Source organism: Scyliorhinus canicula, chromosome 5, assembly GCF_902713615.1.
Source record: "Scyliorhinus canicula chromosome 5, sScyCan1.1, whole genome shotgun sequence".
NCBI classification, from domain to species: Eukaryota; Metazoa; Chordata; class Chondrichthyes; order Carcharhiniformes; family Scyliorhinidae; genus Scyliorhinus; species Scyliorhinus canicula.
Window position 1 is genome coordinate 203,235,287 of NC_052150.1, and position 18,120 is coordinate 203,253,406.

An 18,120-nucleotide genomic window follows, 5' to 3' on the forward strand; every position below is an offset into this window, starting at 1 on the left:
CGGAACAAGACTGGAGGGGGTTTGCCCATCCTGCGGCCCCTCACCACGTTTGAGCAGAGGGCCCTGGACCTTGTTGGGGGATCTGCCACCCGGGAGATCGCGCAATGCGAGGTTGGTGGAGCTGCAACAAGTGAGACAACCCTGCATGACAAACACCCCCCCTCCTACATCCTCTGTCCCTTCACACACCCTGCCCACTGGGATTCCTCCCCCATCCTCTGTCCCTTCACACACCCTGCCCACTTGGACACCTCCCCCATCCTCTGTCCCTTCACACCCTGCCCATTTGGACACCTCCCCCATCCTCTGTCCCTTCACACACCCTGCCCACTTGGACACCTCCCCCATCCTCTGTCCCTTCACACACCCTGCCCACTGGAACACCTCCCCCATCCTCTGTCCCTTCACACACCCTGCCCACTGGAACACCTCCCCCATCCTCTGTCCCTTCACACCCTGCCCACTGGAACACCTCCCCCATCCTCTGTCCCTTCACACACCCTGCCCACTGGGACACCTCCCCATCCTCTGTCCCTTCACACCCTGCGCACTGGAACACCTCCCCCATCCTCTGTCCCTTCACACCCTTCCCACTGGGACCGTCCAGCGCCCGGCCGAGCGAATCTAAATAACCCGTTTCATTCTCTTCCCTAGGACGTGATGCCGAACGACCAGGGCCGTCTGCCTCCAGGCAGACACAGGCATCTGCCCCCACCTCACCGAGGGCCGCACGACAGAGGGTGCCCGATCAGCGGGGAGTCCCATCCTCCCCAACCAAATCTGTGGAGCAGGACGCCCAGAGGGCGGCGACAGAGCAAGAGAGAGAAATGGCCCGCGAACGCCCTGCGGCCTCTCAGCGGGCCGATGACATAGAGGAGGCGTCGACCCAAGACGATCTCGAGCTTGCGACACAGCTATCTCCCACACCATCCACCATCCCAGAGACACTCACCCCGGTTGGGCTATTTAGTGATGAGGCTCCTGGGTCACAGTCTGGGTCGCACATCACAGCTGAGCAGGTACAGGAGGTGGAGGTCGGAGCAGCCGAGGGCCTGGACTGGCGGAGGCCAGGCCAGGCCCAGCATGCAGCTGGCTCCCAGACGTTTTCCGAGTTCCTGGACTTTCTCAATCCACCCGCACAGCCGATGCATCAAGAAACCCAGGGACACAATGACGGGATGAGGGCTGTCTTCCAGACTCTGCAGACGCTGTTAGAGGAGTCGAACCGCGTGCACGAGCAGGGAGTGGTGCCACTCATGGCAGCAACCCAGGCCGACACCGCACGGGGGGCATCCGCGGTGGAGGCAATGGGTCAGATTATGCAAGGCGTTGGGCGTAATGTGCACGCGTCATCCTCGGCCCTGGACAGGGTTGCCCTCTCACAGGCAGCAATGCGCCAGAGCCAACACGACATTGCCGGCGCGCTGCGGGCCTTGGCCGAGTCTCAGCAGGTCATGGCCCAGTCGCAGCACGCCATGGCACAGTCCCAGCAGTCGATGGCACAGTCCCAGAAGTCGATGGCACAGTCCCAGCAGTCCGTCGCGGAGAGCATCAACCGCCTGACACATGTGCTGGATGGTGTCATACACTCACAGGTTGAGATCGCACAGTCCCTGGCGGGAATGTCTAACTCCCTGGACTCCGTCTCTGCAAACCTTCGGATCCTGGTGGATACCGTTGCAGGCCTCCAGGACTGGCAGAGCCAGGTGTCGGTGGCACGACGGGGCACCTCCCCGCTCGCACCTCTGTCCCTAAGTGAGGCCCGGGGGCCACCGGGCTCCCCGAGGGAGGAGGAGGTTTCGGGGCCCGTCCCATTAACTCCATCACGGGACGTCCCGGAATTCTCGGCCTCCCCCCGTCCCATCCCTGGTGCATCGGGTGGGCAGCAGGCAGAGCAGGGTGGCACAATGTCACCCGAGACGCCCGCAGAGCAGCCTGGCCCATCAAGGCCGGGTCGCCCCAGGAAACGCTTGCCGAAGGAGAAACAAGTCGAAGGGGGCGATTCGCAGCAGTCCTCCTCCACTCTTGCTGTATCATCTGGGGAATCACTTAGACATAGTGGTAGGGCCCGTAAGGCAACAAAGAGAGACACTGAGTAAGTTGGCACGGGTGAAGGGCACAGTTTAGTTGTACGGGCTAGGGCACCTGTAAATGTTTGTTCATATTAAACGCACTGTTCCACCTTACTTGTAATACCGTGTGATTGTTCCACAGCCACAGGAATTGTGATGGTGACCGAGTGTCGCTGGGGTTGACGAGCGGTGACACTTTGGTGCCGGGTGTGCAGTCCCTTTCCCCCCACCCCCTCCCACAGCTAGCCCACGCGGGCATGTGATAGTGTCCGTGACGATCTCAGCGGCCACCAAGGTGGATGGTTCAGCTATTGCCATGGGTCAGACTCTCTCTAACGATTCTGAGCTCACAGCTCTTCGCAGAGCGAGCTGTCATCATTCCATATGGCACTGATCACACCCGCTGACACAGCCATCGATGTTGTACCATACCGTCCGGACCCAGTGGTAAGGGTGATATCGAAGTGGAGCAGTGTACACTGAGAGGGGGGGGGGGGGGGGGGGGGGGGGGGGGGGGGGGGTTGTGGTGGTGGCAGTTGTGTGTTGACCCTCTGCACGACTAGCGATGCAGGTGGTGGTTTGGTGTTCAGCGGGGACGTCGCATACGACGCGTGAACCGTGCTGCCACCAAGGCGTCGCGTGCCCGCCGTCCTCGCCGGGTCCGTCGTGCCGCCTCCTGGACATCACCAGCACCTGGGTCGTGTCTGCGTGCTGCGCCCGCCACTCCACCAGCCTCCTCCTCCTCCTCCTCCTCCTCCCTCTCCTCCTCCTCCTCTGTGCTGGCACCACTGCCACTAGCTTCTCCCTCCGCCTCCTGCAGCAGGTCATCTCCCCTCTGCATCGCAATGTTGTGCAGCGCACAGCAGACCACAACAATGCGAGCAACCCTGTCGGGCTGCTACTGCAGGGCCCCTCCGGAGCGGTCCAGGCACCTGAATCTCATCTTCAGGAGGCCAAGGCAGCGCTCCACCACACCCCTGGTTGCTGCATGGGCCTCATTGTATCGGGTTTCCGCATTGGTCTGAGGCCTCCGTATAGGCGTCATCAGCCAAGACCTCAGCGGATAACCCCTGTCGCCTAGCAACCAGCCCCTCAGCCCGGGGGGGGACGCCCCTCAAACATCGCAGGGATGAACGACTGCGCCAGTATGTAGGAGTCATGCACACTCCCTGGGAACCTTGAACAGAGGTTCATGATCCTCATGTGGGGGTCGCATACCACCTGGATATTCATGGAGTATGTCCCCCTCCTGTTTGTGAGCACCTCCCTGTCCCCTGCAGGCGGGCGCATGGGGACGTGAACACAATCGATTGCCCCCTGCACCATCGGTATCCCGGCCACGCTGGCAAATCCACGAGCTCATGAGTCTTGACTTGCTTGGTCCTCGGGAAAGGTGATGTCGCGGTCCGCGATGGCATAGAGGGCGTCGGTCACATCCCGGATACACATGTGCACCGATGACTGGGAGATCCTGGAGAGGTCCCCGCTCGGAGACTGGAAGGAGCCGGTCGCATAGAAGTTAAGAGCGACCGTCACCTTGATGGCAACCGGGATCGCGTGTCCTCCCCCCGTTTCACGTGGGGCTAGGTGCGCCACGAGGTGACAGATATGTATCACCGTCCGCCAATGCAGCCGGAGTCTCCTCCTGCAGGTGATGTCCGTCATTGCTAGGAAAGAGATACGGGCACAGTACACCCTCGGCCTTGGTCATCGCCTCTGGTGCCGTGGCTGCACCCTCACTCTCTCCTCCTCCTCCTCCTCCCCCCCCCCCCCCCCCCCCCCCCCCCATGCTGCTCGACGACTGGCAACTCCCCGGCCCGTCCCTCTGCTGCTGCAGCTGGCCCTGCATCCACTGCGGCTTGTGGCTGTGGATGCTGCTGCATCTCCAAATCCAGTAGAGCGGCCCCAACCACTGCGCAGAACATAGCCGTTCTGTTCACAGACATTGTGCTAACCTACAGAAGGGTGGTGGGGGGCAGAGAAACGGGACATGTTACACGGAGGTTAGTCGACACCTCGGCAGCCGCCTGCCACGGGATACCTGTGTGTCCCGGTGGCCTGGTCGCGCTGCTGACACGCGGGCAGCCTAACCCCGGTCACTTTCTGCATCCAACGGGCAGTTAACTACGTCCTCTTCACCGGTGCGTAAGTGGCCTGTGGCCGTAAGCCACAGGGCAAACAGCAGCCTTGTCCTCGTGACCGGCACGCCATGGCATGGTGGCAGACATTTTGTAACGGGGTTGGACGGGTCACTCGCTCACTCTCTCCCTAACCCCCCCCCACTCCCATTCCCCCCTCCGTCTCCCCCACTCCCCCCTCCGTCTCCCTGACCCCCCCTCTGTCTTCCCCACTCCCCCTCCGTCTCCCCCACTCCCCCCTTGTCTCCCCCACTCCCCCTCCGTCTCCCCCACTCCCCCCTCCGCTCCCCCATTCCCCCCCTCCATCTCCCCCACTCCCCCCTCAGTCTCCCCCACTCCCCCTCCGTCTCCCCCACTCCCCCTCCGTCTCCCCCATTCCCCCCCTCCATCTCCCCACTCCCCCCTCGGTCTCCCCCACTCCCCCTCCATCTCCCCCACTCCCCCCTCCGTCTCCCCCATTCCCCCCCTCCATCTCCCCCACTCCCCCCTCAGTCTCCCCCACTCCCCCCTCCATCTCCCCACTCCCCCCTCAGTCTCCCCCACTCCCCTCCTCAGTCTCCCCCACTCCCCCCTCCGTCTCCCCCACTCCCCCCTCAGTCTCCCCCACTCCCCCCCTCAGTCTCCCCCACTCCCCCCTCCATCTCCCCCACTCCCCCCCTCCGTCTCCACCATTCTCCCACTCCCCCCTCAGTCTCCCCCACTCCCCCCCGCTCTGGACCCGCCTCCCGTTCTCGGGGAAGCCTGCCCCGTTGTGGCCAGACTCCAGCAGTGCGCTGAGCGGTGCGCTGAGCAGTGCTCTCATCTACTCGAAGCTCTCGTCAGCCAGCACGACTGGTTGACAAACTTGAAAAGCAGGTGTATTGGCCGGTGTGAAAACATTGCGTGATGACGTTGGGACTTCGGCCCATCCGGGCCGGAGAATAGTGGGGGGCCAATAAGTAGCGATTCTGGTCGTGTCAGGATTTGAGGCCTTTGCCGGGAATGCCGACGTGTAGTTTGTGTGGGGTTCGGAGAATAGCGGGATGGCGTCGGACCTGCGTCGCCTTGAACATATGCGCGGCCCGCTATTCTCTGAACCGGCGTGAGTGTGGAGAATCGCGCCCACTGTACTGTGGTACACGAGACAATAAATACCAATCAGGCAATCAAACAAGACCTGACTACTCCCCTGATGAACTACACTACTGACCTCACTATCCCCCAACAACCACCCAGACCTTACTTGACTATCCCCGACCACCAAACTACACTCCCCAACCTGACTACCTCCCTGACATGACTATCCCTTCAAACCAGACCTGAATACCACCCCAGTCACCTATCTACCTATCCAACCCAACTACCCCTTGACCAGACCTGACGACCCCCAGTCCCCACTGACCTGATCTGATTATCTTCCCGATCTGACTGCCGCTCGGATCAGGGCGAACAACTAGCCCGCCTCGACCTGACTACACTTGCATACCTGACTACCCATATCCTGACGACTCTCTCAACCAGCCGACTACCCCCTTGATCCAACTTCACCCGACCATCTGTCTACCCTTCCGACCAACTGACTGATCCTCCAACTAGACATGACTACCCTCAAACACCCGACTATCACCTGACCTGACCACCACCCTACTTCCCTCCTGGACTGTACCTATCTCTCCTGACCCGACCCAATTACTCCCAATCACCCGACCACCCTTCTCGACCCGACTAATCCCCTGACCTGACCCAACTATCCCTGCTGACCTGACTACTCCTTCTTCACCCACCTACCTGCTTACTCACCTTACCCTTATACTCATTTATCCACCTCACCCACCTACCTACCTACTTACCCACCTACCCATTCACTCACTCATCCACCCATTCATCCACTAACATTAACACTGGACCTTTAAACTTTTTTTTTCAAACTTAGAGTACCCAATTCATTTTTTTCCAATTAAGGGGCAATTTAGCATGGCCAATCCATTTTTGAGTGCAACAGCACCAGACCAGCATTGCCCTTGCTCGGAAGATCTGGGCCAAACCTCTTTGTTCCCTCTCATATTTACTTGTATAATGAACTTACTTGTGGTGTAATTGATGTTTCTTAGTTGTTCCCCTTTCATTATGTTACTGAATAAACCCACTTCATTTCACAGACGTGTATCCAGCACAACTTCTTCCCCAGTTGAACTCAGCATCACCAGCTGTTCTGGAAAGCAGTGACGGACATGTTGTAGAAATCTCTCTTCCTCACCTCTCTCACTTGCCTTAACTGCAGTCCATCTTTGGATAATTAAAGTCACTTAGTATTAAGGACCGGTGACCATACAGACACAGGGAGAACGTGCAGATTCTACTTCTACCATCACCCGAGGCCAGATTTGAACCTGAGTCCCTGGCGCTGTGAGGCAGCAGTGCAAATTACAATTTCTATAAATTTGTGCACAAGATCTTAACCTCTAGCTCCTTTCTACATTTTGGTCTATGATAAACTCCCAATAGATTGACTGGTCCTTTCCTTTTCTTTAAATTAATTGACACTTTTATGTAATAAGATGTTTTGAAAGACTTTGAGGGCGATTCTCCTGGGCCGCTAGAGATGGCCCGTTGAATCGGGTGTGAGTGCCAAAACGGGATTCTCGCCGGGCGTCAAACCCATTGTGAATCTCCCGACTCCGATCAGGTTCTCGTCTCGAGCAGGTGACAACATGGTGACTAGGATTTACATTCATTTGAATGTGGTTATTGGGCAGGAAGCCTAATTCACCGGCCTGCTGGGTGCTCTCCAGCCAGGAGTCAAGCAGGCATGAATTAGTACAGGTCCTGACAAGCGATGACCTGGTGCCTTGGGTTATGAGGGGAGGGGGGGGGGGGGGGCAAGTGGGTGAGTACCCTTTCCACACTTACCTCCAGGGTGCCAGGGGGTGTCCTTCAGGGGATGTGGGGTTGCAGAGTTGGGGGGGGGGGGGACTCGGTTGGAGGGCTTTCCCGGAATGGTGGTCGTGTGGCAGATCTTCCCTCTGTAGTTTTCAAAATGATTAAACTGTATTTCAGCGTGCCAAGTTGCAGTTAAAAATGTAATGTAACCCTCTGAGCTGTAGGAATCCTTTGATGTCTCTCCCAGCATGTCAACTTTAAAGATCTGTCAGAAAAAGGTGAAAGTCTTCCCTCTGCATAGTAACCCTCTGAAGACTCTCCCAGTGTGTGACGTTCAGAGATATGTCAGATGAATGTGAACATGTTCCCATTGGTGTGTTCGAAATCTTTGAAGTACTTCTTTTCACAGTAAATTCCATTCCCCTTTATTATTTTCAAGTCTCTGCGGATTCTGAGAAGCCTAAAAACGTCATTGTTTACATTCAATTTCACCGTCCATTACCTTTCCAAGCCTCTTGATTGACATTTACAGGCTATTTCAAAGGAGGGAATGGCCTTGTTTGTTTATATAGCTCCCCAGGTCCATTAACTCTGAAGTGTCCTCTTTTGAGTAGGCGTTCTTTATAACTGCAGTTCTTTCAAAGAGGCTGTCTCTTTTAACGAAGCTGAACAGCTTCCTGGAAAGAGCTGCCTGGAAGGTCACATGCTGGGTGAAGCATCAAAGGGTTGCCACACATCAAAGGGTAAACTTTAACTTACAACTTGACACGATGAAAGACCATTGAAAGATTTTCAAAGCTACAAAGGGAATATCTGCCACATGATCCTCTCCCAGGAAAGACCCCCAACCAAGCCTCTCCAGCCCAGCCCAAGCCCCCACGACTCCCACCTCCCCTGAAGGACCCTGGAGGCAAGTGTAGTGAGGGTACTCACCCCTTTGTCCCCCCCCCCCCCCAATCAGAGCCCACAGCACCAGGTTGACACGATCAAAGTGGGGGGGGCCGAAAGAGGGGGCTGAAGAGGGGGGCTGAAGAGGGGGGCAGAAAGGAGGGTGCTGAAGGGAGGATGCATTTTGTATCCTTTAGCAGGTGTCACTCACTTTGGGGAGGGCGGCAGCCTTGCTGGTGATTCGGTGGGTGGGGGGAGGCCCTTGCCAATGATTCAGGGGAGGGACCTTGCCGACTGTTGGGGGGGGGGGGGATACTGAATTTAACGACCGTGCCCCCATCATGACGCTGGGTGTCACGGTGGGGGGTGGGGGGGGGGGGGCAGTGTTGATGGGAGACTCTTGCCATTGGCCAGCCCTATGTGAGGTACAGCATGCCCGATACCCCCCCAACCCTCCAGCTCCTCCCAGGCCCACAGGAAAGCCCCCATGGCCTACCTGGCGGCCTACCCATGGATTGTAACCCCTTTCGCCACCAGCAGCAGAATAACAGCGGTGGTGGTATGACAGAAGGCTGACCTCACTTTCCCACCCCTAACTTAACCGGGGCGGGGTGTCTTTACACCGCGTATTCCTACCCAATAAAACACCCTACCAACCCTCCCCTGCCTACATCCCAGCTATCGGGGTGGTGGGCAATACATTTTGCCCAAAGTATAACCACTTCTGCCCTTTTCTATATTCAGGGTTGTCACTGCAGCTGATTCCAAGATGTAAAGAAAATAGTGCTTATTCTGAGAATGGTAGATTTTTCACTGTTGGGTTATTTTGTGTAGGTGCTCCTTTTATTACTGTTCTTCATCACTGTTAAGAAGAGAGAGCGAGAAGGCTTTCTATTATAGAACATAGAACAGTACAGCACAGAACAGGCCCTTCGGCCCTCGATGTTGTGCCGAGCAATGATCACCCTACTCAAACCCACGTATCCACCCTATACCCGTAACCCAACAACCCCCCCTTTAACCTTACTTTTTAGGACGCTACGGGCAATTTAGCATGGCCAATCCACCTAACCCGCACATCTTTGGACTGTGGGAGGAAACCGGAGCACCCGGAGGAAACCCACGTACACACGGGGAGGACGTGCAGATTCCGTACTGGCAGTGACCCAGCCAGGAATCGAACCTGGGACCCTGGAGCTGTGAAGCATTTATGCTAACCACCATGCTACCGTGCTAATAAACTGCTTTTATAGTGTGGTCTAGGAGGTAAATGAGGTTATTCAGAAGCAGTTTGGTGATGCCATGAATAAATGGATGTGAAGCCAATAACTTAAATGCTACACTGCTCTCTGACCCCCGCATATTATAATGAAGTGGGGTGTTCGAATTGAACAAAGATTGATAACTTTGAGGATGTTTGACTTCAGGCACAACTGCTTGGAATTTTAAGTGAATGCTATGTTTATTCAATTGAATAACAATGGATAATGGAATTAAAAATGCTCCACATGGTTTAACGTTGTATTGATCAATCCTTCTCACAGAGCCAGCCGTTCAAAGCAGAGGATGAGAGCAGTGAAGTCAAGAAAAGCCTTGATGATATTCTGGACCTTGACTCCTTATACAGCGCCCCTCACAAAAACCGAGTCAAAACCTTTGGCTCCTCAACTAAAGGGAACGTCGGGATCGAAAATGTGAAAAGCAACACCATCACCAGAGAAGTGAGCAATAACAGGAAGTCTGAAGGTGTCATGTTTGGCTCGGAGGAAGAACCAAATCGATGGGTTGAAGCGAGCCTGACATTCAGGGAACCTCAGAAGAAGAACTCTCAGATGGGAGATCAGCAGCTGGATGTAGCATCGTCCAAAACGAATCTGTACGGCTATATTGTGACCCAGAAAAAGTAAGTATTGAGGATATTGTCTGTAAAACAGACAAACATAATGAGAATGTGAATTGAATTTCAATGCCTAATGTTAGATTCTCTATCTGGCAGAAACATGCTCATTTGATCCTCTAGATTTGTCCACTGGTTCCTTTTCCTTGCTCTTTCTGCCTCAATAAAGGTGAATCATACAGGGGTACTGTCATGTGAGAGTACCTTTAGGAAATGGGTGTTTATAAATGGGTGTGTATATAAATATCTGTAGTGATAGTACCTTTAAGAAATGGGTGTTTACTTCTGCAGTGATGTCAGAGAGTGAGTGGAGCTGGGCTGTCCGTCAGCTTTTTACTTTTGTTTTAGGCTGTTTGCTGCAGGGTGTGTTTTAGTTTCGTTTACAGAGCTGGATAGCTGCAGTCACAGCCAGAAGGGATATTAGTCTCTCTCTCTGTAACCTAAAGACTGTAAATCGATCCTTTGGTGATTTAAAACTAATAACTGCTCCTCGTGCGCAATGTGGGAGTTCAGGGACGCAGCCGATGCCCCTGACTCCTTCATGTGCAGGAAGTGTGTCCAGCTGCAGCTCCTGTTAGAACGCATGATGGCTCTGGAGCCACGATGCTGAGGAGGTCGTGGATAGCACGTTTAGTGAGTTGGTCACATCGCAGATTAGGATTGGTGAGGGAGACAGGGAATGGGTGACCAAAAGGCAGAGAAAGAGCAGGAAGGCAGTGCAGGTGTCCCCTGCGGTCATCTCCCTCCAAAACAGGTATACCGTTTTGGATACTGTTGGGGGGAGATGACTCACCAGGGGAAGCCAGTAGTAGCCAGGCTCATGGCACCGTGACTGGCTCTGCTGCACAGAAGAGTGGGAAAAAGACTGGCAGAGCTATAGTCATAGGGGATTCAATTGTAAGGGGAGCAGACAGGCGTTTCTGTGGTCGAAAACGAGACTCCCGAATGGTATGTTGCCTCCCGGGTGCTCGGGTCAGGGATGTCTCCGATCAGCTGCAGGACATACTGAAGGGGGAGGGAGAACAGCCAGTTGTCATGGTGCATATAGGCACCAACGATATAGGTAGAAAAAGGGATGAGGTCCTACAATCAGAATTTAGGGAGTTAGGAGATAAGTTAAAAAGTAGGACCTCAAAGGTAGTAATCTCAGGATTGCTACCAGTGCCACGGGACAGTCAGAGTAGAAATTCAAGAATAGTCAGAATGAATACATGGCTTGAGAGATGGTGCAGGAGGGAGGGGTTCAGATTTGTGGGACATTGGAACCGGTTCTGGGGGCGGTGGGACCATTACAAACCGGATGGTCTACACCTGGGCAGGACTGGAACCAATGTCCTAGGGGGTGCTTTTGCTAACACTGTTGGGGAGGTTTTAAACTAATGTGGCAGGGGGATGGGAACCAGATTAGGAAGTTAGAGGTCAGTAAAGAGGCAGCAACTAAAGCCAGTAAGGTGCTAGATAATAAACTCATTGTGACTCAGGAGAAGAGTAGACAGGGAAGAGATGATGAACGCAAAGGGACAGGTGGTCTGAGGTGCATTTGTTTTAATGCGAGAAGTGTAGCAGGTAAGGCAGATGAACTTAGGGCTTGGATCAGTACCTGGGAATATGATGTTATTGATATTACTGAGACTTGGTTGAGGGAAGGGCAGGACTGGCAACTGAATATCCCAGGGTATAGATGCTTCAGGAGGGATAGAGAGGGAGGTAGAAGGGGTGGAGGAGTTGCATTGCTCGTCAGAGATGATATCACAGCTGTGATTAAGGAGGGCACGATGGAGGATTCGAGCACTGAGGCAATATGGGTGGAGCTGAGAAATAGGAAGGGTGCAGTAACATTGTTGGGACTTTACTACAGGCCTCCCAAAAGCGAGCATGAAGTAGAGGTACAAATATGCAGACAGATTATAGAAAAATGTAGAAGCAATAGGGTGGTTGCGATGGGAGATTTTAACTTCCCCAACATTGAATGGGATTCGTGTAGTGTTGGAGGCGTAGATGGAGCAGAGTTTGTAAGGAGCATCCAGGAGAGTTTTTTAGAGCAGTATGTAAATAGTCCAACTCGGGAAGGGGCCATACTGGACCTGGTATTGGGTAATGATCCCGGCCAGGTGGTTGATGTTTCAGTCGGTGATTACTTTGGGAATAGCGATCACAATTCCGTAAGTTTTAGTATACTCATGGACAAGGACAAGAGTGGTCCGAAAGGAAGAGTGCTAAATTGGGGAAAGGCAGTGTATAACAAAATTCAGCAGGAGCTAGGGAATGTGGATTGGGAGCAGCTGTTTAAGGGTAAATCCACATTTGAAATGTGGGAGTCTTTTAAGGAAAGGTTGATTAGAGTGCAGGACAGACATGTTCCTGTGAAAATGAAAGATAGAAATGACAAAATTAGGGAACCATGGATGACGGGTGAAATTGTGAGACTAGCTAAGATGAAAAAGGAAGCATACATAGGATCGAGGCAACTCAAAACTGATGAAGCTTTGGAGGAATATCGGGAAAGTAGGACGAATCTCAAATGCGCAATAAAGAGGGCTAAAAGGGGTCATGAAATATCTTTGGCTAACAGGGTTAAGGAAAATCCCAAGCCTTTTATTCGTATGTAAGGAGCAAGAGGGTAACTAGAGAAAGGATTGGCCCAATCAAAGACAAAAGAGGGAATTTATGCATGGACTCAGAGGAAATGGGTGAGATTCTTAATGAGTACTTTGCATCGGTATTCACAAAGGAGAGGGACAAGACGGATGTTGAGGCTAGGGATGGATGTTTCAATACTCTAGGTCAATTTGTTATACGGAAGGGGGAAGTTTTGGGTATTCTAAAAGACATTAAGGTGGACAAGTCCCCAGGACCGGATGGGATCTATCCCAGGTTCATGAGGGAAGCGAGGGTCGAAATAGCTGGGGCTTTAACAGATATCTTTGCAGCATCCTTGAGCATGGGTGAGGTCCTGGAGGACTGGAGAATTGCTCATGTTGTCCCTTTGTTTAAGAAGGGTAGCAGGAGGTAGACAGCTGACCGCGAACATCAGGCGCCTGCTGAACGTGATAATGACCCCCTCCGGGGAGAGAACACAAGAGGTGATCGTCTCCCTGGACGCAGAAAAGGCCTTCGACAGAGTCGAATGGAAATACCTCATAGAGGTACTGGAGCGGTTCGGGCTTGGAACAGGGTTCACCGCTTGGGTAAAGCTCCTGTACAACGCTCCCATGGCGAGTGTACAGACCAACAATACCAACTCCCAATACTTCCAGCTGCACAGGGGCACCAGACAAGGATGCCCACTGTCCCCGCTGCTGTTCGCACTAGCAATCGAACCGCTAGCAATCGCGCTCAGGGCAGCAAAAATTGGAGGGGGATCCGAAGGGGAGGTAGAGAGCACAGAGTCTCACTCTATGCGGATGATCTGCTCCTCTATATCTCGGACCCACAAAGCAGCATGGACGGAATCATCGCGCTCCTGAAAGAGTTTGGAGCCTTCTCGGGCTACAAACTCAACATGAGCAAAAGTGAGATCTTCCCATTACACCCGCAAGGGGGGGGGGGGGGGGCAGCACTAAAGGGGCTGCCGTTCAAACAAGCCCGACATAAATTCCGCTACCTGGGGATCCAAATAGCCCATGACTGGAAAGGGATCCACAAATGGAACCTCACCAGCCTGACGGAGGAAGTTAAAAAGGACCTGCAAAGATGGAACACACTCCCGCTCTCCCTCGCGGGGAGAGTTCAGACGATCAAAATGAACGTACTGCCCAGGTTCCTCTTCCTGTTTAGATCCATTCCGATCTACATCCCCAAGGCCTTTTTCAAAGCGCTGGACAAACTCATCATGGCGTTCGTATGGGGGGGTAAAAATGCTAGGATCCCAAAGAAGGTCTTACAAAAAACAAAAACCAGGGGAGGGTTAGCCCTCCCGAATCTACAATTCTACCACTGGGCAGCAACAGCCGAGCGAGTAAGGGGATGGATCCAGGAGCCAGAAGCTGAGTGGGTGCGTGCGGAGGAGGCCTCCTGCATGAGAACCTCCCTCCGGGCCCTCGCCACGGCAGCACTCCCATCCCCACCCAAAAAACACTCCAGCAGCCCAGTGGTGACAGCCACCCTCCAATCCTGGAACCAACTGCGGCAGCAACTTGGCCTGACCAAAATGTCGAACAGGGCTCCCATCTGCAACAACCATAGGTTCAAACCAGCACTGACCGACGCCACCTTCAAAAGGTGGAGGCAGGACGGGGGGACACTGACAGTCAGGGACCTATACGCGGACGACAGGATCGCAACACTGGACGAACTGACAGAGAAATTTCAGCTAGCTGGGGGGAACGAGCTACGGTACCTGCAGCTCAAAAACTTCCTACGAAAGGAGACAAGGACGTACCCACAACCGCCACGACAGACACTACTGGAAGACCTACTGGACGCAAGTATCCTAGAGAAAGGGAACTGTAGTGACATGTATGACCGACTGGTAGATAGGGACGACACCGTACTGGACGCAACAAGGAGGAAATGGGAGGACGACCTGGGGATGGAGATCGGGTGGGGACTCTGGAGCGAAGCACTGCATAGGGTCAACTCCACCTCCACGTGCGCAAGGCTCAGCCTGACGCAACTAAAAGTGGTACATAGAGCCCACTTAACAAGAACCCGTATGAGTAGGTTCTTCCCGGAGGTGGAAGACAGATGTGAACGGTGCCAAAGAGGCCCGGCCAACCACGCCCACATGTTCTGGTCCTGCCCCAGACTCGTGGAGTACTGGACAGCCTTCTTCGAGGTAATGTCCAAAGTGGTGGGAGTGAGGGTGGAGCCATGCCCGATAGTGGCGGTCTTCGGGGTTTCAGAACAGCCAGATCTATTCCTGGGGAGGAGGGCGGATGCCCTTGCCTTTGCCTCCCTGATCGCCCGCCGTAGAATCCTGTTTGGCTGGCGGTCAGCAGCACCGCCCAGAGCTGCGGACTGGCTGTCCGACCTCTCGGAATCTCTCCAAATGGAGAAAATCAAATTTGCCATCCGAGGGTCGGACGACGGCTTCCACAGAACGTGGGAGCCATTCATGCGACTGTTCCGGGACCTATTTGTGGCCAATGTACAAGAGGAAGAATAGTCGGGGGAAGGTAGCGGGAGGGGGGGGGGGGCTACAGGTTCGTTACGGGGGTTCGATGGCTAGCTAAGGCCCAAAACCAAGCTAAATAAACATGTTGAGGGGGGGAGGGGGGGGGGGGGGGGCGCAGTTACTACTACGAAGATGCTTACCTGTAAATATGTGTGTTAATTTTTGCGTGTTTGTTTTTGTTGGTTTTTTTTTTCTCTCTCCTAACAATTTGTAATTTGTTCAATATAAAATACGAAAACTGAATAAAAACATTTATAAAAAAAAAAAAGAAGGGTAGCAGGGATAATCCAGGGAATTATAGACCTGTGTGCTTGACGTCAGTGGTAGGCAAATTGTTGGAGAAGATACTGAGGGATAGGATCTATTCACATCTGGAAGAAAATAGACTTATCAGTGATAGGCAGCATGGTTTTGTGCAGGGAAGGTCATGTCTTACAAACCTAATAGAATTCTTTGAGGAAGTGACAAAGTTAATTGATGAGGGAAGGGCTGTAGATGTCATATACATGGACTTTAGTAAGGTGTTTGATAAGGTTTTCTATGGCAGGTTGATGGAAAAAGTGAAGTCGTATGGGGTTCAGGGTGTACTAGCTAGATGGATAAAGAACTAGCTGGGCAACAGGAGACAGAGAGTAGTGGTGGAAGGGAGTGTCTCAAATGGAGAAGGGTGACTAGTGGTGTTCCACAGGGATCCATGCTCGGACCACTGTTGGTTTTGATCTACATAAATGACCTAGAGGAAGGTATAGGTGGTCTGATTACCAAGTTTGCAGATGATACTAAGATTGGTGGAATTGCAGATAGCGAGGAGGACTGTCAGAGAATACAACAAAATATAGATAGATTGGAGAGTTGGGCAGAGAAATGGCAGATGGAGTTCAATCCAGGCAAATGCGAGGTGATGCATTTTGGAAGATCAAATTCAAGAGCGGACTATATGGTCAATGGAAGGGTCTTGGGGAAAATTGATGTACAGAGAGATCTGGGAGTTCAGGTCCATTGTACCCTGAAGGTGGCAACGTAGGTGGATAGAGTGGTCAAGAAGACATACAGCATGCTTGCCTTCATCGGAAGGGGTATTAAGTACAAGAGTTGGCAGGTCATGTTACAGTTGTATAGGACTTTGGTTCGGCCACATTTGGAATACTGCGTGCAGTTCTGGTCGCCACATTACCAGAAGGATGTGGATGCATTGGAGAGGGTGCAGAGGAGGTTCACCAGGATGTTGCCTGGTATGGAGGGTGCTAGCTATGAAGAAAGGTTGAGTAGATTAGGATTGTTTTCGTTGGAAAGACAGAGGGTGAGGGGGGACCTGATTGAGGTCTACAAAATTATGAGAGGTATGGACAGGGTGGATAGCAACAAACTTTTCCCAAGAGTGGGGGTGTCAGTTACAAGGGGTCACGATTTCAAGGTGAGAGGGGGAAAGTTTAAGGGAGATGTGCGTGGAAAGTTTTTTACGCAGAGGGTGGTGGGTGCCTGGAACGCTTTACCAGCGGAGGTGGTAGAGGCGGGCACGAGAGCATCATTTAAGATGCATCTGGACAGGTATATGAACGGGCGGGAACAGAGGGAAGTAGACCTTGCAAAATAGGAGACAGATTTAAATAAAGGATCTGGATCGGCGCAGGCTGGGAGGGCCGAAGGGCCTGTTCCTGTGCTGTAATTTTCTTTGTTCTTTGTTCTTTGTTCTTTAACCTGATGTGCTTCTGTTTGAAGGTTTTTTTTAAAGTCTGATTGATGTTAAAAGGACAGCTTAAGGATTACTTAGTGTTGTATTCTTTGGGGGTTATATTTGAATTGATGGTTGCCAAGATGTCCACTGTATGTTTTAAAAAGGTTAACTTGAGTTCATAGAATAAACATTGTTTTGCTTTAAAAAATACCTTTCGATTTCTGCTGTACCACACGTGTAGAGTGGGCCGTATACTCCCCATACCACAATCTATTAAAAGTTGTGGGTCAGGTGAACTCCAGGATACACTTTGTAGTTTGCTAAACCCTGGTTCAGAACAGTGCAATTCCATGGTTGCCGTAAATGAGGAATGGACTGAATTGATGAAGCGGCCTGTTTCAATTTCCAAGCTACTGTCAGTTGCCTTACGACTGGATTTGGCATGAAAGGAGCGGAGGTGATTGCTGAAGAGTTCTCCTCTCCATCCGTCAATCTCTGAAGACCAAGAGAAGAGTAACACTGGTTATCCGCCAATCCAAGAGGTTATTTCAAACGAATCAGTTTCACCACTTGAAATCAACGAGCAATTTACCAGCCGAGAAGGCAAATAGGAATCAGGATGATTTCAGAGAGATTTCAGTGGAAGTTGATCCAGTGCCCAGAGCAGCACAACACTGGGAAAAGGGAATTGCTTTGGGTTAGTAAGAATCCATTCAGCATCAGTCAAGGCCTCTAACTGATTCTAGGTCATTTTAAAGTATTGATTCAGCCCCATCCTGGGCACCACCCTTTAACTTGATGGGACTCCATGAGGCTGTCACATGATTGCCCACCTCCATCAGCTCTCCGGGTCCCGAACTTCATTTCATTCCTGCAGGGGGATCAGGACCCAGGAACAAATGTGGAGCCCCGTGAATCAGAAATATTGGTAAAATGCCAAATATGGTTCTTAGTGCTCACAGTCTATTCCAGCCATATGAAACCTGACTGACAAGCTGCTTGTCGTCTGATGAGTCCATTGCTGATTCTGTAAAAGTCAAAATGGATCTCAGCTGTCACAGAGAAGAACAATAGGTCACACTCACTATGTGGGAGGCGAGGTTTGAATGAATCATAGAATGATACAGAACAGAAGGTGGTCACTCAGGTTGCCGTGTGTGCCAGCACTTTGGAAAAGGTACCCAATTAATCCTTGCTCTTACGCCATGACTCTGAGTTTTCAATTTTTTATTTCTACATAAAAACTGTATCTCTGTTCCATAGGACATATCCTCAGTGGTAATGTGGCAGTGCCTTCAGCTGCTATTTAATAGAGTCATTACGGTAAAGAGAAGGGCTATTTGGCCCATCGAGTCCGTGCCGTCTCTCCAGACACCAATCCAGTTGCTGCCAATCCATTACTTTAACCGTATTTCCTTGCACATTTGTGTCTGTAAAGTGCCCATCTAATTCACTTTGGAAATTATTGATTGACC

General features: G+C 52.4%; 1 protein-coding gene across 1 annotated transcript in view; it reads left to right on the forward strand.

Moving 5' to 3' along the window:
• The window catches only part of LOC119966526 (receptor-type tyrosine-protein phosphatase N2-like), a 983,927-nt gene that overhangs the window by 463,739 nt on the left and 502,068 nt on the right, over nt 1-18,120 (forward strand). The window contains exon 9 of the mRNA XM_038798374.1: nt 9,502-9,860. Coding sequence (XP_038654302.1) covers nt 9,502-9,860 — 359 coding nt within the window. The remainder of the gene's footprint in view (nt 1-9,501; nt 9,861-18,120) is intronic.